Genomic DNA, 24827 nt, shown 5'->3' on the forward strand with positions numbered 1-24827 from the left:
TTTTGCATATCTATATACACATCTATTTATATACACAGACATGCACACACTTGCATTTTAAATTTCAACTATAACATCAATTTACATGCAGATTTTGATTCTGCTTAGCTCCAACTAAATTACCCCGGGCCATATTCCAAAAGAGTTGCTCACAGTGTAAGTCTTCACTGATTACGAAAGACCTGCTCTAAGTGTCCTTGCTTTCCTGTAATGCATAGCTATATACAAGTTATGCCAGTTGCCAGATCAGATTCCAAAAGACCTGTTTTCATCCTGCTATTAAGTGTGAGTGGTTAATTACACTGAGAGCAAATCTTTTGGCATCAGACCCCCTGTACTCTGCCTTTATACCAAAACATGTCTCATGTATACCATTGTCAGTGAATTTTGCAGACAATATACTAACAGCAAATATGCAGATAAAATTAACTATTCTGTCAATCAGTCGTATCGATTATTTTCCTGTTACACATCTCAAGATATACTTTTAGTAAACCAAGTGGTCATTATGGGGTCTATAATAATAATCATGGCTAGAATATTTTGCTGGAAGTAAAATGTTATTAGGCATTCTTAGTCAAAAATAATAACATGCCCAATGAAAACTGATTTTAACTACAAGAAATACAGCATTACCTATCACTAAGATGAAAATATACAAGTAAAATATACAATTCCAATCCTGTTATCGCCATCGGTATACTGCAATATTAAGTACTCCAATCTTTAAGCTACTTAATCTTTGAATACCAATTTAAATTTTGAAAAGCACAAAGGTAATCATCTATAGAATATTGAAGACAACAAAGTCTATTTTTAGTTACTATTTCCAGGAATAAAATATTAATAGCTCCTTGTTTTGCTGCCTATTTTCCTAATACAAACAATATAGTAATGAATATATATAGGACCTTTTTTGTGCCACATAAAATGCAAAAAAAAAAAAAAAAATGAATAAAACAGCACATTGTAACTGATCTAGAGGATTCAAGTTAAAATTAGGACAGGTATTCCATCAATGTTCAAGCCTTTCCAGTTTTTTGAGCATATATTCAACATTTTATTAAGGTGATAAGCAGTGAATCAATAACTTTCAACAACAGTTCTTGATTTATGATGTCAGCAATTAAATGTACCCATTATAAAATGATGTGGATTAGGTTAATAGTGACTAAAACATTTGTGCAGAGGAAATAGAGTGGAAATAAAAAACTCAGTGCCAAAATATATAAGAGTAAAAGGGCTTATATCTAAGATCTCTCAAACAAAATTCACAACCTGCTTGTTGTGCAATAGAAACAATTTATTACAAACAAGTGGCTAGTTAGTACAGTCAGCCTTACACAGTGGCCTGATTTATTTCTAAACTCAGATCATGAGCAGTACAGTAAAACACCCCCCCCCCCCTCCAGTGGAGTTGGAGGGTTTACTTTACAGTTACAAGGAACAGTGTTTGATTTTCACATCTGAAAGGGAAATTGGCTAGGTTTAAAATGGCCCTTAAGAGCAGCTAACCTAGTCCTTACCTATAAACCTATGAATCCAGCTGGGCAATATATGGGTTGTAAAGGGTTATTTGGAATAGCTATGCAGTGTTAGAACAAAAGAGGTTTTCCTGTTGAGTTATATATGCAAATGTTCTTTCTGGTTTTGTCAATATAGATATATTATAAATATGAAAAAAAAACAAAGTGAGGTTGTATAAGGGCTAGATAATTTTTCCACATATAAGCTTTTTATATATATATATATATATATATATATATATATATATATATATATATATATATATTTTAGTATTCTTTCATATTAAAAACAACTTTTGAAAATGCATTACCTCAGTTCCTTGAAAATATTCTGTATCTCATAATTTTCAGGTTAACACAAAAAGACAACATCATGACCAAAAGCCATTTTATTAGTTTGTGTTCTAATTAAGGAATCTGAAGGAAAAAAAGTGTTGACAGAATGATACTTAAGAATCATACAGTTTATTTACCATTGTTATTCCGAACTGTGAAGTTAGGATTAGTAGTAGGTCCTTCATCCACAGTAAAGATAAAACTTGGCCCATTTGCAGTATCATCTTTGTCATCAGCTCGTAGAGTCTGAATTACCTGGAGAAAAAATATATTTTGCATATGACACACTGTTAGAAGTAAAGAACTATGCATGCATTGAGTGCCTGAAAATGAGACAGGCATAAATTAAAGTTCTAAATACATTTCAGTGGTAAATAATCATAATAATTAAAAACGCGAAAAGTGCATTGCTGACAAATGATTTGCTCTGATGAAATCTCATTTGGATGACTTCACCCTGACAGATCTAAGATAAATAATTCCACAGTAATCATAAATGTCATTTCAGTGGAAAATGCTTAATGAGTTGTTTGAACTACTGGACATAAGATACTGGAAGACATAAATCCATGTCCAAATATAAAAAAAATGCAGTTTGGTAACAGGGATTCTCAAAAGTAATGAGCTTCCATACATAGATGCCCTTATAGACCTGTCTTCCTGACAGATTGGATGTGCCCCTTGAACCTGTCTCTCAGTGGAAAATGGGGATTTCCCAAAACAGAATCTTCACTAATCAAATTCCCATTACAGTGTGCTCACTGGCTACAATCACCTCAGCCTTGTCTTCACTGACTAAATTCCCCATCACACTGGTCAAACTCCTCATCACAGCATCCTAACTGATCAAATTCCTCATCATAGAGTCCTAGCTGATCAAATTCCCCATCAGAATTTCATCAGTGCCAAATTTCCCAATCACAGTGAACTTACTAACCGAATTACCAGTGGCAATATGCTTACTGAATGCATTCCCTGTCGCTGTGTCCAGACTGACAAAATTCTCTATCAATGTGCTCACTGATCAATTTCCACCAAGCAATGTCTCTAATGACTACATTCCCCATTGCAGAGTCTTCACTGAAAAAAAAATCCTGTTGCAGTTTACTTAATGACCAAATTCCCCATTACAATGTTCTACCTAAGTTTCCCAAAACATTATCTTCACAGATAAAATTCCCATTGTAGTATTCTCACTGCCTGAATTCCTCTTCACAGATCTGTCTGTAATCAAACTCCTCATGACAGTGTCCATGCAGACCAGTATATAGTTTTTACAATTTGTAAATTATCACACGGTTGGATTTTGCACAACACAGCTACTATGCCTAAAGCATAAACTCTAACAAAGATGGATACGTGTTTTTTTTTTTTTTTTTTTTTTAAGTATTTTTGTAGCTTCCACATTGTTAGCAATTTACTGGCCAATTAGGCTTGCTGTTTAGTGGATATCTTATGCAAAATAACTGGTAGCATGGACAAATTCCAGCGTTAGTTTAGAGAAGATAGTATACATAGTAAATACTGACAGCATACACAGATGCAGACAGACAGGTGCATAGATAGACACACAATCACACACACACTCACATGCACACACACACACACACACACACACACACACACACACACACACACACACACACACACACACACACACACACACACACACACACACACACACACACACACACACACACACACACACACACACACACACACACACACACACACACACACACACACATATAATCACACATTCTCAGCACACACTTACATGCACATCGGAAAGAACACACATTCAGAAAGCTTCACATAGTATGATGATACACCTGTTGCTCTTATTTCCTGTATAAAAAGGGAGGGGGAGCATGTACTTGAGTACATTCTTCATACTAGATTTCTGGTGGGGCCAGGGGATGGGCAAGGACATTGACTGAGTCACTGTGGAAGCAGGATGACATGCTGGTTTGGTACATTTCGAATCTGCCGCAGAAGAGTATGGAAATACAATTCAAACTCCCCACCAGCAACTTGACACTGTACAGTAATCCTCAATCTCATCAACAACTCTGTCAGGGATTGCCCCAGGAAGGCTAAAGTATGAATGGTAGATTTCTTGAAGAAGGAGGAAACCAAAGGGCAATGGTTGGCTGCAGGAAAGAAACTAAGGCAAACAAGAAATTTCAGGTTTACTGCAGTCAAGTTTTGGTTGCATTCTGAGTGTTTTATTCTTGCTGTTGTGATTATGCTGTGATGCAGTCCGAATAAAGTACCACCTATTCCTCTTCCATTATTTTGCCTGATGCATTTGTTTTTACATCTTACTGTCCCTTCAACAGCTAAAAGGAGATTGATGTGGGAGATTTGAAACAAAGTTTTAAAATGCAACATATATGACTCAAGTCAAAGAATGAATTTGAGATTCTAAATATTTGCTGCATTAATTAATTAATGCTATTTTCTACCCCTTGCGGGTTTATTTTGCTGTTACTTCATGAGCTGATGTTCTGGAAGGCTTGATGATGGGGTGCTTGTTCATGTGTATGGGTGTACTGTGCTTTTTACATACCAATGCACTATGAAGTGTCAATGTGACCAACATGCACTTGTCCCAGTTCCCTTCAATAAACACATCACATTGAATGATGTTTGACAACCTTTACTAAACTTCCATAACATAGTTTTAATAACCAATATTTATTAATTACAACTGAACATAGTATAGCTGATTTCATCACAAGATAAGCATCCATATAACGTTAATCAGGACAGGGTGACCTCACTCATCCTGACCTAGTAAGCAGCATCCATACCTCCACTCACTTACTTTACTCATGAAGCAGTGTCCCACCACTCACTTGATATACCATTTATTGAATTGCACCTCCAACCAAATAAGCTGCATCCCTAGTACTAACCTATGAACCTGTGAACCTTACCTCCACTCACTTACATTTACCACTTATTGAATTAAACATCCAAACTAATAAGCAGCATCCTTACCTTCACTTGCTTATTTATTTATCAATCAGCCTCCAACTACTCACTTTCTTTTCCCAACTCATTGAAAGGGACATCCAACACCAGCGGAGGCATAGAAGAGTGCAAGCCTGTCTCTCTTCTCTGCCCTACCCAGACTGATAAATAACTACAATCCTCACTGACCCACAAAAACAAACAAAAAATGGGGAGGGAGGGTGGGTAGCAAGTTCATGCTAAAATGTGATCCCTAACCCAGGTACACTTGCCTAAACCCCTTAAGCCCCTACCCACCCTTAACTCATTTCCTCCCAATCATCCCTCCTACTCATTTAATCCACCCCCTCCCCCGCCCACTTAACTCCCACTAATATATTTATCTAACCCTCTTCTGAAGATGTCCCTGGACAAAATGGTTTGTTACCAAACCTCATTTGTCCCGGTCACCTTCAATAAACACATCACACCGAATGACATTTGATGACCTTGATTAAACTTCCATCACATAGCTTTGATAATTACAACTGAACACAGTATAGCTGATTTTAATCACAGAATAAGCATCCATGTAGTGTTGATCAGGACAGCATGACCTCACTCATCCGGACCCATTGACAGCATCCATACCCTCACTAACTTACTTCACTTATGAAGCAGCGTCCAGCTCAGTTCATATGCCATTTATTGAATTACACCTCAAACCAAATAAGCAGCATCCTTATCTCTGCTCGCTTATATTTACCACTTATTGAATTAAACATCCAAACTAATAATCAGTGTCCTTAACTTCGCTTGCTTATTTATTTATCAATCATCTTCCAACTGCTGATTTTCTTTTCCTAACTCATTGAAAGGAACATCCAACACCAGAGGGGGCACAGAAGAAGGCAAGCCTGTCCCTCTTCTCATCCCACCAGCCTGACCAGGCTATTACCCCCTCTCTCCTACCAGAATCTCACAACCTAACTACCCATACAAAAGGGGAGGGGTGGTTTAGCCAAACAACTTTCAGTGTACCCATCCTCTCTAATCCCAAGTGGATCCCTCTTAGTAACCCTAAAAACCCTGTTATATGAGCACCAAAAGCCACCACTTGACTAACAGTTACACAATGATCCCGTTCCAGTACTAAAATCATAACCATATCTTTGCATAATTTCTGTAAATTAACTTCTCACTCATTCCAACTACCAATATTAACCTTGTAATGAACCCTGGGACATTAACTGCCCTAGGTAACACCAAAACATTAAACCCCACTGCCACATGAAACTACACAAGGGCAATTGCATACCATCATCCTAGCAGACGCCCAACACAATAAAGTCCAAAAACAATCCTGCCATCCCTCCAACTATCTAGAACAGGTGTAGCACATAATGACCATCCTAGCCTTTGCTGACCATCAAAACACTTTTAAAATGACTAAGTACAGCCATAACATAAATGCCACAGAAAATTGTACCCCTTAAAAGCCATATCCCAACACCAATCCCTGCAACCAAACCCATCTTGACAATAGTCAAAGTCTGTCCATCTTCCTCTCAACCTACCCCAACCCTTCAAATCAGTGACCACTTAGCAATTCACCCCAGGGTTCCACCCATGTCCCTTGAAGACAATAGGAGCAGTATGTGGAAATAAGAAATTGATCTTGGCTAGCCTACAAGGGCCTTAGACCATTAACCTCATAGCCTCTTATGTTCATGTGATTGCTGTTGTAATTCTACCCCACCTGTAAACCCAAACTCCCTATAAACAACCTCTAGCCCTGCATAACCTTGCCCCAAACATACCTACCCCTGGAACCCCATTATACACCACTCCAGCATTCAAAATCCACACAAGAAGAATCCATTACCTTTCAAAGCCTTTTCATCAGGGCACTGATTAGTGGTCCTCAGTGCTCACCCATCTCTGACCTCCTCCCAAGGGGCCGGGACATCTATTGAAATAGGCTCCATCACTTCTGACTCCTCTTCCTTCTGGTCACCAACCACTGCACACTCAATTCTGCATCTCTGCAATCTGCAAAAGAAAACAGATTAATCTCCTTGCTTTTACCAGAACTGAAACCATGACGTATGTCAAACCCTTCCCCTTGTGTCTATGCAGCAAACACCTTATCACTGTGACCCCCTCTTCTACATTATATCTGTCAGATATGAGACCCCCAAATGGAAAACCCCAAAGTTTAAAGAAGGGTCTAATTAATGAGATTAAATTTGCCTCCTCTGCTATCTCAGGGCAGCAATGTCCACTTTACTGCAAAAAAAGCAATAAATTATCTGTCAGTTATCCCACTCAACTTTCACCAGGGAAAATGACTACACAAAGCTATAAGTAAAATTGGGGCAATGACCCAATACAGAGAATGTCTAAAGCATTGCACTTTATAAACATAGAAAGCTGAGGGATAACTGATGTTACAGCAATATACGTCTCCATCATTGCTGTTACACACCTGTCACTATTTAATTATTACTCTTACAAGTTTTGAAAGAAAATAGAACGAGTTTCTGTTGGCATGAATCTTCTGAAGGGCATAAAGTTTGCAACTCAAATGTCTGTCATTCTCTGACCTAAATATGAAATAATTTAATAGAAAGTCACAATTTATGGTTATGAACCCTGGGACATTAGAGATGGACCAAAACTATGAAGCAAAATCTGGACATTCTGCAAATCTGTACAGATGACAGGTATAACCAACCACCTATGACCTCCTTAAAGAGAAAAGCGGCAACTGAACTATATGATGTGCACCCAAACCAACCCCACTGCCACCCCAAATACCTGCTACCACCAGCAAGGCCCAACCCTCCATGACCACACAGAGCAAAGACCCATCCTACAACTCTTCCTTTTCCTGTCCTGCACAATACATGGCTTCAAACTTAATTGTGTCCCACAATTATCTGCCATGTCTTAATTATGCCCCACTCTCTGCAGCAAGGCATCCAAGCAGAGCTCTATATGTCTGTACCCCAGCAGATCAGTCAGGTGGTAATGCTATGTCAGCCACCATCTAGTTAATGATTGTGCTAGTTGTAAAGAGCTTAAAGGAGCCAGGAGTATAATTGTTGCATTGGTTGTAGGGTGTGTATTAACTTCTGTAGTTAAAAGATTCTCAAATGACTAGAACACATTAGCATATTGAAATACAAGGTTATATCAGTCAGAGGGTGTCAGAGGGTGTATTTTATTTATTTATTCTCAAAAAATTAAAAAAGACACTTCTCAGTATCGCTAATGTACTATTAAGTGGTGACATCCAACCAAACATGGGTTCACCTCTCCTAAACATACATTATCACAACACAGCATCAGAAAGTATATCTTCAAGCAAACAATATAAATATGAGATGCAAACAGAAGCTGGTGTAGAAAAACAACTGATCTATAGATCTGAATACAACACAACAACCCTGACATATCAAGTATTAATGAGGTATTGTTCAAAACTATTATAAAAGGAAATTAAATACTCCCATCACAACACACACACACACACACACACACACACACACACACACACACTCAGACACACAAAATATATCCACAATAGAACACATAATAGTCAAGAATTGCAAATAAATTGAACCATAATATAACAATACTTGGCAATGTCAAAATTGATTTATCTAACTAATATAAAATAAATATTCTGAGAGACAGCCTTCAGCAATAAACCTGTTTGTTCTTACACAATCTACTAATTCAGAATTAAAAAATCAATAAAATAATCTGCTTTGATGCTAGTAAACAATTCAAGTGTCATAGACTCTGATATGCCCTCTCAGATATCTTAAGTGATCAGATTACCACTTATATGTCATGGAGGCTATCACAAATGTTACAATGCATAAATGGTTTTACTGTAAAAATATTTTTAAGAACCTACATTTAACATTCTTCTGTAAAAATGTAGCTGGACTTCACTTAGATATCTTACTCTTAACAAGGCTGTACAATTCTCAATAACACATTTCTCAATATATCAGACTATGTAGAACCATTACAAAAAAAAAAAAAAAAAAACATTAATTTCAAACCAGTCACACAGTTGGCATTGTGTACAAAACAGATGACATCAAGACGCAATGCTGCAAGAAATGGAAATCTGATTCTACCTTTTAAGAATTTACAGCATTATAAAAATTGTTTGTGACAATGTAAACTAAGATGGCAAAAAAGATAAATCTTATTTGCCCTTACTCAATAGACAAAATTCAGAAAATAATCTAAAACATTTTCTAGCAAACTAGTAACAACTTAAAAAGTCTGATAAAGAAGAACCATGCAACCAGTTATCTCATGAGTGTAATCATAGCTTTGTTATTGTCTCAACATAGAGCTGCAGTGCTCACTATTGCAATCATTTTTCAAAAGAAAAAAATCTTAAACTAAAAACTAACACATTTTTTCATGATAATATAGCCAGACTAATCGCCTATTCGTTATAAATATTCATTAATATAGCTACAAGCAGGACTCTTCAGAAACAATTGTCATGCCCTGCAACAAAGGAAGATCCTCAGCTGACTTATAACAACAGACAAGAGACGTTAACTACAGACCTGTAACAACATTGTATTACCTCTCTAAAATTATGGAAATACGTATGCGTAAACATGTCCAAAAAATAACCCAGCGTAATGTCTCATATGCAACATGTTTTTTTACTTAACCATAATAGAGAAATTGCCTTGCTATCTTTTGTATATTCGACCAACAAACACAAGAATCAAAGACTACATGTAACAGCCTTTTTCAGCCAATCAACAGCATTCAGTATCACAGTTCTGCCAGTTTTACTACGCTAGCTAGAAAAACTACACGAGTAAAAATTCAGCAGAGTAGTTTAACAGCTATCTCGGCTATATAACCATATTAATTAGATGTTTAAATGCATCCTCTGCAGTGGTAACATTTACATTAGGCAGTAACCAAAGTTCCAAATTAGGGTGTATACTTTTTCCGCATCTTCATCACTGGCATACACAAGTTCATGGAAATTATTATTATAGTGCATTATGGTGATAACACTATGCTAATCTGCAATGTGCCAACATAACAAAAACTTCAGCATAACATACAACAGGTGTTCAGCATCATTGAACAATGAGTACTAGACTGTCACCCAGTTTTAAATGACAAAAATCATCAAACCTGATTCGGTTTTGTAGCAACCATAATAATGTATGCAACCTACTTTTTATAACTAACAACTCTTAACAATGTACCAATTCATATTGCCATGTCATCCAATTAAGCAAGGACTCAAATAAAACTATCAGGAGTTATCACTGATGAAAATTTAAAATGTGATAAACACACTGACTACATTGTATCAAAAAATCATCTAGAACTTAAACATGCTATAGAGCTCAAAATCACACATAACATAACCCACATTGACTATCATTACAAACACTTTACTTCTCCCATCAGTACTATATGCTGCTATGATTTTGACTGGCATTAAGAAAGAGAAACTAAATAAACTTTAAAAAATGATGCAACAACATAGACAAATTTGTAGGAAAACAACTACATAAAAGCTATTTTCATGCATTGCAATAGCTTTGATTGTTGCAAATTTTAAACATAGTAATTCTAAATCAGCTTTAACTAATACATATCATCAGCACGTCATGAAAATGTCCAAAAATACAAGAACTACTACAATTGCATAATACACATATGACATTATGAGCATCCAACCAAAATCAAGTAATTGCTAATAAATCCATTGACCATTATGGAAACTGCCAATACTCTTCCACCACTGGGAAAACTTCTAATTCTTTTTTATTTATTTATTTATTTTTATTTTTTTTGTTAAATTCTGGAATTATATTCCAGATGACAGTTGCTGCACTAAGAACATCATGGAATTCACAAACACAGATAAGCAACCTCTTGTGAAATATGGGAATGCCCTTTTCATTTTAATGTCCTTCTAGATAACAAAAACTTAATCAACCCATCCTTCCTTCACCCTCTGCTGACTGATTGTAAGCTACTATATACAGAATACTTGTGAGTTCTTATGTCCATCTTCCCATTAAAACCATTTCTGGGCTTAATCAGCTTATTATTCCCTGTCCACTCAATTCATTCACTCGCTACTTATATCCTTTAGAAATGAAAAACTACTCTAACAACCACTCATTGCCATGTTTCTGCCCCAGTCTAAAAGGCATTCTCCAGACCTATTTGCCCCTCAGTAGGCTATGCTGAACAAACAATGTCTTAACTGTCCACACACAAAGCCAACAACTCAGTAAGGTAGCCCTTTATACTCTTCACACCCCCAAACTGTGAAACTCCCTACCTCTATCACTAAAACTCAATAACAACCTATCCACTTTTGAAGGTCAGCTATAAGTCCATCTCAAGGACCCTAGCTACACTTTTGGTCCTCACCAGGCTAACTCTAAAAATAGACAAGCATCTCCCTAACTGCAACTTTCCAACATCTCAGTTGCCTCTCCACGTATTTGGAACTTAACAATAAATAGCAAGCTCTCAGTTGAAAGTAAAATACAAACTGAATGTCTGTAGTCCTAAGTTTCTTGTAATTACTGCTCTATTCTCTACTCTTAGACTAATATTTCTTACCCTACTGTCCACAACTAATAATGTCAATATGGTTATGCCTGTAACTTATTACTTACTTCTACCCCATAAACAATATGTTACCTTAATGCAACTGAATAACTTGTCTAACTCCCACTTTAATACAGGCATCTATATGTTTTCATATGCTAATCCATGTTTCAGTTGTTCCACCACTGATGTTTGAATATAACATTAATTTTCACCATGATGTGATTGTGCCAGTGTGATTGTATTGAATGAGTGTGATTGTACTAGTGTTTATATATAATTTGATTCAATATGCTTTAATGTTATATGAACCACTTCAGTATGGCACTGTGCATCATTTTTAATACTGCACTGTTAAAACTTATACTGTAGTTTAACTTGCAGGTGTTGGTTTACATTGTGCCTTGTATTATATTGTACCAATTTTGCTTTTCTCCCTGGGCCTCCATTTTAAAAAGGGGTTCTAGACCCATTTGGACTTTTCTGACAAAGAAATAAAAATAAATAAATAAATATGTAGTAAACATGTCTCAGTATTTTTTTCTACATGTTGTGAACATTGATTTTGTATCTCATGTTGTGAATTTTGTTTTTATATGACTTACCATTTCTGTCACATGCACATCCTCTCTTTCAAGTTAACTATACTATGTAATTTGAGTTTTTGACATTGCAGTTTCATCTGTTTTATCTTCCTGTTTGCCTTGATACTATAATTGTGGAGCTTTCCTCCCCAGGAATCCACTGGAAAGCAACTAATAGGCAAGATGGACTCCACTGGAAGGAGCTATTAAACAATCTGGACTATCCCAGTTAATAAATATAAATAGATAAATAAATTGATAAATAACATTTTGTTTGGGACTGGGTATTTTTTGTTAACATTTTCTGGGAAGGAGTTTTTCCTTTGTAGATTTTTACTTCTCCCATAGCTTGATCAGCAGGTGAGCACAAGAGAGGTGGACAGAGTTAACACAAAGTATTTTTATTGTTATTATATTAGTAGTAGCAGAAGTATTTTAGATGATTTGATTAATTATTATTGCAAGCTTGTGCAAGTCTCCCATATGAATTCAATTGCTTTGGACTAGATTGGGTGGTAGTTTATAGACAGAGATCTACTTTTGAGTTTGTGTCCTGGAGCTCAGTGCATTACGTATACTGTTTTAAGTACATGCAGACTGCTTTGGTTTTAACAGCAGGCTGTTCAGTATGAGGAATAACGTAGCATAACAAATGTCAAGACAGAAGAAGACTTTGCCATTCAAGATTAGATAACTTAACACTGTTGTCTGGTATACTGTTTACAGGAATACATATTATTATATAAACATTTGTTTGATTAATGATTTGTTCTGTTTTTTTATTTATTTATTTATTTATTGTAACTAGGCTTAGAGATCCTGATTTGTATTACATGTAGATATTTCCTAACAAGGTCTGAGATGTCCTTAAATTTTTATTTAAAATCTTCAGTTTTTCCCCATGCCATTTTTGGATACTGATTGGATGAAGAAATTCACCATGTATATGCATTCTGAATGTATATGCATGTGTCTGCATGTATGTGTGTGTGTGTGTGTGTGTGTGTGTGTGTGTGTGTGTGTGTGTGTGTGTGTGTGTGTGTGTGTGTGTGTGTCTGTGTGTCTGTGTGTGTGTGTGTGTGTGTGTGTGTGTGTGTGTGTGTGTATGTGTGTGTGTGTGTGTGTGTGTGTGTGTGTGTGTGTGTGTGTGTGTGTGTGTGAGTGTGTGTGTGTGCGCGCATGTGTGGGTGGGCTGTTTTCAGATTTACTTATTGCAGCTGACATTTGTTATTACATCACACTTTAAATGTATTTAATTTCATTTAATAAAATGTGGTGTAGTGAGGATTTATTTTATTTTCATTAATTCAAGAGTAGGAGTTGTACCTCTTTATGTTAGAGTTTGGTTTTGTGTAGGGTTTGTTTCAGTCAAAAAGTATTATATGTAGTTCTCTTTATTTCAGAGCTGATATTGCTTACTGAAACAGCTTTTGTGAGGGTTGTGTTTTGTACGTTAGTTACTCTTTGTGGCATTGTTGTACTCAGAATTCAAGAGGTTTCTTCCATCTTGGCTTTCATACTCACACATGCATATTTTCATACCTATGTATGTTTAACCAGATCTGCAAACAGTCAAGGGTGATGCTGGTTATCCTCACTTTCTACAAATTGCCTCCCATTAAAATGCATTGGATTGCAAATCTACGCATCATTGTATTGTTTCAAATGTACTGCACTGATCTAAAGGGTAGATTGCATAGTGCCGATTGTTATGAACTAGGTGATATACGACTTTCCTAAGCAACATGATGGGCTACTGATTGGCCTCATTAGCTTAAGTCACACCCCTCAATATTATCTTTACAGCCAGTCATCCATCCTCAACTCCTTTTTCCCATTTTTGCACTTGGGGTAGGGTGTCAATTCAACAGTGACAATCATTTAGAGCCAATATTTGCATCACTGGGTGGCTAGTTCTACCCTATTTACATGCCGTATCTAAATGCTGTGTGCCTGGTGGCACAGGGCTGGAATAGTGAACAGTAGCAAGACTATGAATCTGGTCAGACTTGTAAAGTACTTGAGCCATCTTGCACAGCTTTGCTTACTAGGCAACCTGTCCATGATTGCTGGCCTTAGATTTAATCACAATATTAGTCTCTCAATACATTTCTCCAACTCTCATCTGATCCTGCAGAGACAGCATTGTTCCTAGATTCCTCACTAGCCACACTCAGCAGTAGAAATTATTGGTGGCTAAAGGCATGGTCTTCATTTTGTCTTAGTTCTTCCAAACCATGTTAGAGACAGATTCTGTCGAAACTAGGAAATTTCACAGGAGTTGCATTAACACAAATTCTTGCACTCTGATGGTGTCTCTAGCAGGCTCCATATGATGCCGCTACAACAATACCTCAGAAACAGATGGTGTCATCACTCAAATTCTGTCAATTTCATTATCTCTCTTCTTCCCTGTAACAAAAAGTGGTTTCATGGTTGAAAAGCATGTGTACTGCAATCAAAGATGTTAATAGATTATCCAGGGGACCCAGACCTTCACTACAGACTCCATGGACATCAGATGGGGTGTCATGTAAGTGACCTGAGGATCCAAGGCATACAGAAGAAAAATTATAAGGACAAAACATGTTCATTTAAATGATATGATGGCTGCAATTCTAGCAATATAAACATTCAAACAGATTTGTGCAAGATACAGCCTGTATATCCTCACAAATGATACCATGATGACATGGTAAACAGTTGGGGGGACCTTCTCTTATATAATATGGAGTCTGAAAATGTAGTCTTCTGATGTAGTCCAGGAGTCAGGAATGACCCTTATGGCATCTTACATCTCAATGCAGTAAAACGTTTTATTAGAGAAGTTGAGCAGTTCGCAATCAGACTCTCACAAATCATCTTGGCTCATAAATTCCTAGGTTGTTATTAGGCATTTCATCTAGAAGATGATTTGAAACCTAAGCCTGCAATTCCTCCTACATGACTTTCCTTTCAATAAGTACCAGTTGCAGTGAGGAGACAGTGATGAATTTATGGCTACTTATCCATTTATCCAAGTTGCCCTTGAAGCTACTTTGCTTAATGTGCAAGAGGAGTCTATCTAATAAGACAAAAATGTTTTATTCAGTTATTGATATGACCAGCAGATTCTATTTATGTCATGGTTTTGGTTGAAGTCTTTTGAGCAGATGTTCAGGGATGCTAAACATGATGTGTTCCTGGATCTGACCTAAAGGTCAGTCTCCATGAAGTAGACCTTTCTATGTCCTCAAAGAACAGACAACTCAAGAAGTCTTGTGACAGGACAGCAGCTCCAGTAGTCTGGAAAAAGGATGCCTCCACTATTCTGTGGTCAGGTCTGTTTTTGCATGCTTTAAATAGATGCCTTCACTATTCTGTGGTCAGGCCTGTTTTTGCATGCTTTAAATAGATGCCTTCACTATTCTGTGGTCAGGTCAGTTTTTGCATGCTTTAAATAGATGCCTTCACTATTCTGTGGTCAGGTCAGTTTTTGCATGCTTTAAATAGATGCCTTCACTATTCTGTGGTCAGGTCTGTTTTTGCATGCTTTAAATAGATGCCTTCACTATTCTGTGGTCAGGTCTGTTTTTGCATGCTTTAAATAGATGCCTTCACTATTCTGTGGTCAGGTCTGTTCTTGCATGCTTTAAATAGATGCCTTCACTATTCTGTGGTCAGGCCTGTTTTGCATGCTTTAAATAGATGCCTTCACTATTCTGTGGTCAGGTCTGTTTTTGCATGCTTTAAATAGATGCCTTCACTATTCTGTGGTCAGGTCAGTTTTTGCATGCTTTAAATAGATGCCTTCACTATTCTGTGGTCAGGTCTGTTTTTGCATGCTTTAAATAGATGCCTTCACTATTCTGTGGTCAGGTCTGTTTTTGCATGCTTTAAATAGATGCCTTCACTATTCTGTGGTCAGGTCTGTTCTTGCATGCTTTAAATAGATGCCTTCACTATTCTGTGGTCAGGTCAGTTTTTGCATGCTTTAAATAGATGCCTTCACTATTCTGTGGTCAGGCCTGTTTTTGCATGCTTTAAATAGATGCCTTCACTATTCTGTGGTCAGGTCTGTTTTTGCATGCTTTAAATAGATGCCTTCACTATTCTGTGGTCAGGTCTGTTTTTGCATGCTTTAAATAGATGCCTTCACTATTCTGTGGTCAGGTCTGTTTTTGCATGCTTTAAATAGATGCCTTCACTATTCTGTGGTCAGGCCTGTTTTGCATGCTTTAAATAGATGCCTTCACTATTCTGTGGTCAGGCCTGTTTTGCATGCTTTAAATAGATGCCTTCACTATTCTGTGGTCAGGTCTGTTTTTGCATGCTTTAAATAGATGCCTTCACTATTCTGTGGTCAGGTCTGTTTTTGCATGCTTTAAATAGATGCCTTCACTATTCTGTGGTCAGGTCAGTTTTTGCATGCTTTAAATAGATGCCTTCACTATTCTGTGGTCAGGTCTGTTTTTGCATGCTTTAAATAGATGCCTTCACTATTCTGTGGTCAGGTCAGGTTTTGCATGCTTTAAATAGATGCCTTCACTATTCTGTGGTCAGGCCTGTTTCTGCATGCTTTAAATAGATGCCTTCACTATTCTGTGGTCAGGCCTGTTTCTGCATGCTTTAAATAGATGCCTTCACTATTCTGTGGTCAGGTCAGTTTTTGCATGCTTTCCTTCCAGTAACTATAATGCACGGGGTTAATTACTGTTGTCTGCCTCTGCACTTCTGGCCTCAATTAATATCTTAATTAGATATGGATTCTGTATTCTTCTCTATTTAAGACTTGTAATGGTCAATTATCCTAAAAAGGCCCTTGTATTTTAAATTATCTCTATCATTTCTCTCAAAGTAATAATTTCTTCACCTATTTTGATTTGCTCCGAATAGAGCACCTTATTTTCATAACAGTTCGAATCACATAAGATAAATGTGTCTATATTTAGTTTCAGTTTAGCTAGCCCTGTGAGCTGTTAACATATAACTGATACTTTCACCTAAACATATCGAGATAATTATATGAAAATAGAGCTGTCAGTGTCCCATCTTAGCAGTAGTGCATGTGAGCAACTCTCAAAATATGTAGCAGTAACATCTGCATCTTGGACAGTTTGTATGTAAGATACAGCTCATGTATATAATGATTTAGCAAAATCCAATTTCACAATATAAGGACATTAGGTAGTGTAGTAATACATGTAATGGACATATAACTGCAGTTAACAGGAATTTAGTGAAAACTAGAAGGATATATAAGTTGTTAATTGAGCTATCCTTTTCCACCCTACTGTATGTGCATAAACAATGCAATTCTACACCTCAATCGGTATGTCTAATCTGAAACCATTTGTTGGAACATATGTCCTATTGGTTTATAAATATTTGCATTTATTTCTATGCATGTGCCCTGTTAAAATACCACAATATTAGTGGCCTGTTGCCATCAATTCAACCTGCATGTTGTAATGTCCACTATTGTTCTATATATGCATGTGTTATGCTTGCTTTTCAACTGTTGAAAATCTGATGTGTTGGGTTAATGGGAATACTTCTGCATGCTGTTATATCTAAATGGGAATGCTGTTGACTGTTACTAACCCATATCTTTATTAAACCCTCCAAAACATAGTTCGTATGGGAAGGCTGGTCCCAGCGGACCCACATGTCCCACCTCAGCTGGCCATGGCACCTGGCACCAGCAGGTCCGGTGACCAGCCTGGGACCTCCTCCTCCTCCATTGGCCCTATGCTACCTTTGGGTGGAAGCACTGCAGCGGATGGGGATCTGCCCCCCTATGCAAGCGTGGGCAGAGGAGGGTCATCTATCACCCTTCGAATGGTCTGGGCTGTGGTGTGCAGAGAGATTGAATGTTCTGTTGCAGAACCTCTATGACAGCTTGAGGCACGAGTGGCGCAACTCCTGGGTCAGCCTGCCCCTCCTACACAGCCCCCAGCACAGCCATCCTCTGGGCTGTGAAGGTGCAGTGGTTACTGCCCATGGGTGGGGTCCTCAGTCCCACTGTTTCTATCTGTGGGCTCATGGGCTTGGGATTTCGAAACATCCTTCCCCATCAAAGGTGTTCACCCACCACATGTGTCATATACTGCCCCTGTATGCGTCTTGTTTGTCTTGTCTGTTTACCTCCTCACCCTACCTCCCCAAATATACCTACTTCCCCTACCCCACATTCCACTCTCACCTGAAAAAAAGGGCAATCTGCTCCCAAAAAAAAAAAAAAAATTACGTCCATTACATAGCTGCCCATTTTGCACACATTTCCACTGGACACATAAAATGCAACTTAACTGGCATTACAACACACTTTCTTGTCCTCACCCCCTCTCTCAGTGGTTAAAGGTTTCATATCTACCTCCAAATTTATTTCATATGCACAGCTGTAGCTGTTAAAGAAATGGGCAGCTATGGACCTTCCCTACACCCGTCCTGCACATCCCGAGCTACTTTCCATACTGTCTTTCCTTTTGTGCCCCTTTTCACCACTTTCCTATATCTCCATTTTTCTTTTCTTTCAATAAAATGAGCAAGGCGGTTAGTGGGAGTAAGCACTATTAAGCAGTAGTTAGCAGGTTTGCCTAAGTGTGTGCTTGTTTGTGCTTAGCTAAGCATTGCTAAGCATCGAGCAAGCCCGTGCAATCCTGCTTACAACTGTAAAAGTGCCTGTAGTCCTCTGTATGTGAGGGCCCTTGTTCTGTTCAGGAGCAAAATAAAACACCTCTGTCAGTCTCAAACCCCAGACCTTGTACACACCACACAACATGAAGTACCACTAAGCCACAGTAGATATACAACAAGTTGGCGCTGAAATAAATATAGCATGCATCAGTATGAGTGAATGTAAAGGAAAAATTGGAATGCCATACCACACAACTTCTTCAGTAGATCTTTACCAACAGTTGTTGTGGGATTACATTACAGGACTGTGATAAGAGAAGCAGCCATTCTAGCAGGAAATAATGTTACACCATCACTTTACAACCCCACACAGTATCACAGCGGGACAGACACTGGCATATCTGTTTAGGGCAGATGCCATACCTCCCAACTGTCCCAAATTTTCAGGAATGTCCCTGATTTTGGCACAAATTTTAGCCCTGTCCCTCTGAATCCCTCCTAAAACTACTGAATTTGGCCAGAAAGGTGGTGGATTACACTAAATGGATAATGACAGAAATTAAGAGTTAGACACTTCTTTTACTTCAGAAAAGGTGTATTAATTCATATGCTCTGATTCTCTCAATGTTTCAACTTAATGGCATGAACATTTTAAAGGTATCCCTGACTTTTTCCTTACTTTTCCCTGAGTCTGTTGAAATATGTACCTGAGTGTTTGAGAGGTCTGGCAGAGGCAGAAACACAGAGGCATATCAGCCTTTCTGCTGTTACACACTGTGCAAATAGCTTTGGAAGGAGTTTCGGAAGCATACCCTTATGTAAGAATACAACACTGAAATACAAATGGATGTAGCCATGTACTGGTAGCAACCAACTGTAACAATGCCATTGCTCTATTGCTGAAAAGACCTGTGTGGTGCACAGACCAAAATAACAGGCTATTCTCTGGCAACCATGTGGATAGAACAAGTCCACATTTGGGAGTTCACATGAACAGACTACTTGCCTTGATAAACGAACATGTACACAGCAGCCCTGTAAGTCCAGCAAGATAAAATCCACACAATAATACTTACACTCTCTGTACTTCTGCACCCCTACCCAAATGTAAAATATACCTGTGTGTGCAGGGTCTACCAAGGATGTAGGTAAGCATACTCACAGTATTGAAATGTGTCCAGTTTTTCTGAGCAGCTTGTGCTAATGTCAACACTAAAAAAGCACAAACTGTTTAGAACTGAGTAAATGAATATTCACAGTATAGCAGTTCATAAACAATTCTTGTGCCAAAGGAATACATCTCAATAACTAGCTTTTGCCGTAGCGGTTAATTGTAAAAGTTGAAAGAAAGTTTTTTCAAAAAAAACCCCTTTCCAAAAAGGGGGGGGGGGGGGGGGGGGGGGGGGGGGGGGGGTTGTCGGCTTTTTTTTATTTTTTTTTTTAGGTTTTTTTTTTTTTCTTTTTTTTTTTTTTTGGTAGGCTCCCCCCCTTTTTTGGGGGGGGGGGGGGGGGGAAAAAAAAAAAAAAAAAAAAGGGGGGTCAAAAATTTTCTTTTTTTTTCACTTTTAACCCAAGTGGGGTACTTTTTGGGGAAAGCAGGCAAACAATTAGGGGTCCTTTTTAGTACAAAATGTTTTTAAATTTTTTTTTTCCTGGCGTGGTCAGGTCAGTTTTTGCATGCTTTAAATAGATGCCTTCACTATTCTGTGGTCAGGTCTGTTTTTGCATGCTTTAAATAGATGCCTTCACTATTCTGTGGTCAGGCCTGTTTTTGCATGCTTTCCTTCCAGTAACTATAATGCACAGGGTTAATTACTGTTGTCTGCCTCTGCACTTCTGGCCTCAATTAATATCTTAATTAGATATGGATTCTGTATTCTTCTCTATTTAAGACTTGTAATGGTAAATTATCCTAAAAAGGCCCTTGTATTTTAAATTATCTCTATCATTTCTCTCAAAGTAATAATTTATTCACCTATTTTGATTTGCCCCGAATAGAGCACCTTATTTTCATAACAGTTCAATCACATAAGATAAATGTGTCTATATTTAGTTTCAGTTTAGCTAGCCCTGTGAGCTGTTAACATATAACTGATACTTTCACCTAAACATATCGAGATAATTATACGAAAATAGAGCTGTCAGTGTCCCATCTTAGCAGTAGTGTATGTGAGCAACTCTCAAAATATGTAGCAGTAACATCTGGATCTTGGACAGTTTGTATGTAAGATACAGCTCATGTATATAATGATTTAGCAAAATCCAATTGCACAATATATGGACATTAGGTAGTGTAGTAATACATGTAAGGGACATATAACTGCAGTTAACAGGAATGTAGTGAAAACTAGAAGGATATATAAGTTGTTAATCGAGCTATCCTTTTCCACCCTACTTTATGTGCATAAACAATGCAATTCTACACCTCAATCGGTATGTCTAATCTGAAACCATTTGTTGGAACATATGTCCTATTGGTTTATAAATATTTGCATTTATTTCTACGCATGTGCCCTGTTAAAATACCACAATATTAGTGGCCTGTTGCCATCAATTCAACCTGCATGTTGTTGTAATGTCCACTATTGTTCTATATATGCATGTGTTATGCTTGCTTTTCAACTGTTGAAAATCTGATGTGTTGGGTTAATGGGAATACTTCTGCATGCTGTTATATCTAAATGGGAATTCTGTTGACTGTTACTAACCCATATCTTTATTAAACCCTCCAAAACATAGTTCGTATGGGAAGGCCAGTCCCAGCGGACCCACATGTCCCACCTCAGCTGGCCATGGCACCTGGCACCAGCAGGTCCGGTGACCAGCCTGGGACCTCCTCCTCCATTGACCCTATGCCACCTTTGGGTGGAAGCACTGCAGTGGATGGGGATCAGCCCCCCTATGCAAGCATGGGCAGAGGAGGGTCATCTATCACCCTTCGAATGGTCCGGGCTGTGGTGCGTAGAGAGATTGAATGTTCTGTTGCAGAACCTCTATGACAGCTTGAGGCACGAGTGGCGCAACTCCTGGGTCAGCCTGCCCCTCCTACACAGCCCCCAGCACAGCCATCCTCTGGGCTGTGAAGGTGCAGTGGTTACTGCCCATGGGTGGGGTCCTCAGTCCCACTGTTTCTATCTGTGGGCTCATGGGCTTGGGATTTCTAAACATCCTTCCCCATCAAAGGTGTTCACCCACCACATGTGTCATATACTGCCCCTGTATGCGTCTTTTTTGTCTTGTCTGTTTACCTCCTCACCCTACCTCCCCAAATATACCTACTTCCCCTACTCCACATTCCACTCTCACCTGAAAAAAAAGGGCATTCTGCTCCCAAAAAAAAAAAAAAAAAAAATTACGTCCATTACATAGCTGCCCATTTTGCACACATTTCCACTGGACACATAAAATGCAACTTAACTGGCATTACAACACACTTTCTTGTCCTCACCCCTCTCTCAGTGGTTAAAGGTTTCATATCTACCTCCAAATGTATTTCATATGCACAACTGTAGCTGTTAAAGAAATGGGCAGCTATGGACCTTCCCTACACCCGTCCTGCACATCCCGAGCTACTTTCCATACTGTCTTTCCCTTTTTGTGCCCCTTTTTCACCACTTTCCTATATCTCCATTTTTCTTTTCTTTCAATAAAATGAGCAAGGCGGTTAGTGGGAGTAAGCACTATTAAGCAGTAGTTAGCAGGTTTGCCTAAGTGTGTGCTTGTTTGCGCTTAGCTAAGCATTGCTAAGCATCGTGCAAACCCGTGCAAACCTGCTTACAACTGCTTAAAAGTGCCTTAGTCACTCTGTATGTGAGGGCCCTTGTTCTGTTCAGGAGCAAAATAAAACACCTCTGTCAGTCTCAAACCCCAGACCTTGTACACACCACACAACATGAAGTACCACTAAGCCACAGCAGATATACAACAAGTTGGTGCTGAAATAAATATATCATGCATCAGTATGAGTGAATGTAAAGGAAAAATTGGAATGCCATACCACACAACTTCTTCAGTGGATCTTTACCAACAGTTGTTGTGGGATTACATTATATGACTGTGATAAGAGAAGCAGCCATTCTAGCAGGAAATAATGTTACACCATCACTTTACAACCCCACACAGTATCACAGCGGGACAGACACTGGCATATCTGTTTAGGGCAGATGCCATACCTCCCAACTGTCCCAAATTTTCAGGGATGTCCCAGATTTTGGCACAAATTTTAGCCCTGTCCCTCTGAATCCTTCCTAAAACTACTGAATTTGGCCAGAAAGTTGGTGAATTACACTAAATGGATAATGACAAAAATTAAGAGTTAGACACTTCTTTTACTTCAGAAAAGGTGCATTAATTCATATGCTCTGATTCTCTCAATGTTTCAACTTAATGGCACGAACATTTTAAAGGTGTCCCTGACTTTTTCCTTACTTTTCCCTGAGTCTGTTGAAATATGTACCTGAGTGTCTGAGAGGTCTGGCAGAGGCAGAAACACAGAGGCATATCAGCCTTTCTGCTGTTACACACTGTGCAAATAGCTTTGGAAGGAGTTTCGGAAGCATACCCTTATGTAAGAATACAACACTGAAATACAAATGGATGTAGCCATGTACTGGTAGCAACCAACTGTAACAATGCCATTGCTCTATTGCTGAAAAGACCTGTGTGGTGCACAGACAAAAAATAACAGGCTATTATCTGGCTACCATGTGGATAGGTCCACATTTGGGAGTTACGCAGACAGACTACTTTCCTTGATAAACGAACATGTACACAGCAGCCCTGTAAGTCCAGCAAGATAAAATCCACACAATAATACTTACACTCTCTGTACTTCTGCACCCCTACCCAAATGTAGAATATACCTGTGTGTGCAGAGTCTACCAAGGATGTAGGTAAGCATACTCACAGTACTGACATGTGTCCAGTTTTTCTGAGCAGCTTTTCCTAATGTCAACACTGAAAAAGCACAGACTGTTTAGAACTGAGCAAATGAATATTCACAGTATAGCAGTTCACAAACAATTCTTGTGCCAAAGGAATACATCTCAATAACTAGCTTTGTATGGCAGTTAATTGTAAAAGTTGAAAAGAAAGTACATCTTTCCATGTATTTTGGGGTAGCATTTTGAGGGATGAGTACATTTCTACACTGACAAGTGGGTACTGGAAGCAGCAACATTAGGTCTGAGTACAAAATGTAAATCTCTGGCTACACCCCTGGCTTCTGATATAAGAACTATACCAACCTTCTGTCTTAAACAGTGATGTCCACAGCAAACAAGAATGATCTCCATCTTGGAAAGCTGAAAGGACCACGCCTACCTGAGTTAGCAATTTATAGTACTGGGTTGCTATGACAGTGATTACTGCAATTACTACACAGCAGGCTGCATGCAATTAGCAAGTGGTGGTTACTAATTGGTGCAGTGGCCATCACATGCTCATGTGTAAATACCTACAAAAGCAGGCTGCAATCTCTACCAACAAACTCAATCATTCTATTGTAGAGACTGACAGAGAGAGAGAGAGATGGAGAGAGACAGAGACAGAGACAGAGACAAAGAAAAGGAAAAAGAAAAATAAATATTACCAAATCATACAAAGGAAAGGTATGTGACACATATGTATTTACTGGCATGTACTAGATGTTACTGAAGAATAGTCTACATAATGTGAACCATTCATATGTGGCAGCAGTACTTATTTATGCATAGATGTTCTGCTTAACTACTGCAATGGACAATACAGTGTGTACCTATGCGCAGTGGGACATACCTGTGAAATGTGTAGCTCAGCATTAAATGTCAAAGATCTGATCCATGTTATCTGTGTTTTGTACAGTAGTGTGGCCAATGGCTGTTGGGGGGATTAGCGCTGACATTATATAAACATAGGTGTGACAGAACAACACATGCATGATAGTCATATTAAAGTGTAGCTTAACATTGGCAACTGCTGTAGCAGTCTAGTATACTTATCTAGCATTTGTAGCTATATATACCCCCCAATGTTAGTGTGTGCTCATATGTGATGCCTGTTTGTGTTGCAGCAAGGCCCAACAGTTCAGCTGTGAGGTCCAGAGACTTGCAACAGTGTGGACCTTGTGTGTGTATGCCACACACATACGGAGAAATATATATGTGTCATATATATTCACATCTGTATA

At 38.3% G+C, this 24827-nt stretch overlaps 1 protein-coding gene across 4 annotated transcripts in view; it reads right to left on the bottom strand.

Moving 5' to 3' along the window:
• The window catches only part of CDH18 (cadherin 18), a 3071238-nt gene that overhangs the window by 128214 nt on the left and 2918197 nt on the right, over nt 1-24827 (bottom strand). For all 4 annotated transcript variants that reach the window (XM_044065283.1, XM_044065285.1, XM_044065286.1 and 1 more), the window contains one exon: nt 2000-2117. In XM_044065283.1, coding sequence (XP_043921218.1) covers nt 2000-2117 — 118 coding nt within the window. The remainder of the gene's footprint in view (nt 1-1999; nt 2118-24827) is intronic.

Source organism: Protopterus annectens, chromosome 3.part0 (assembly GCF_019279795.1).
Source record: "Protopterus annectens isolate FY-2018-M chromosome 3.part0, PAN1.0, whole genome shotgun sequence".
Lineage (NCBI taxonomy): Eukaryota > Metazoa > Chordata > Ceratodontiformes > Protopteridae > Protopterus > Protopterus annectens.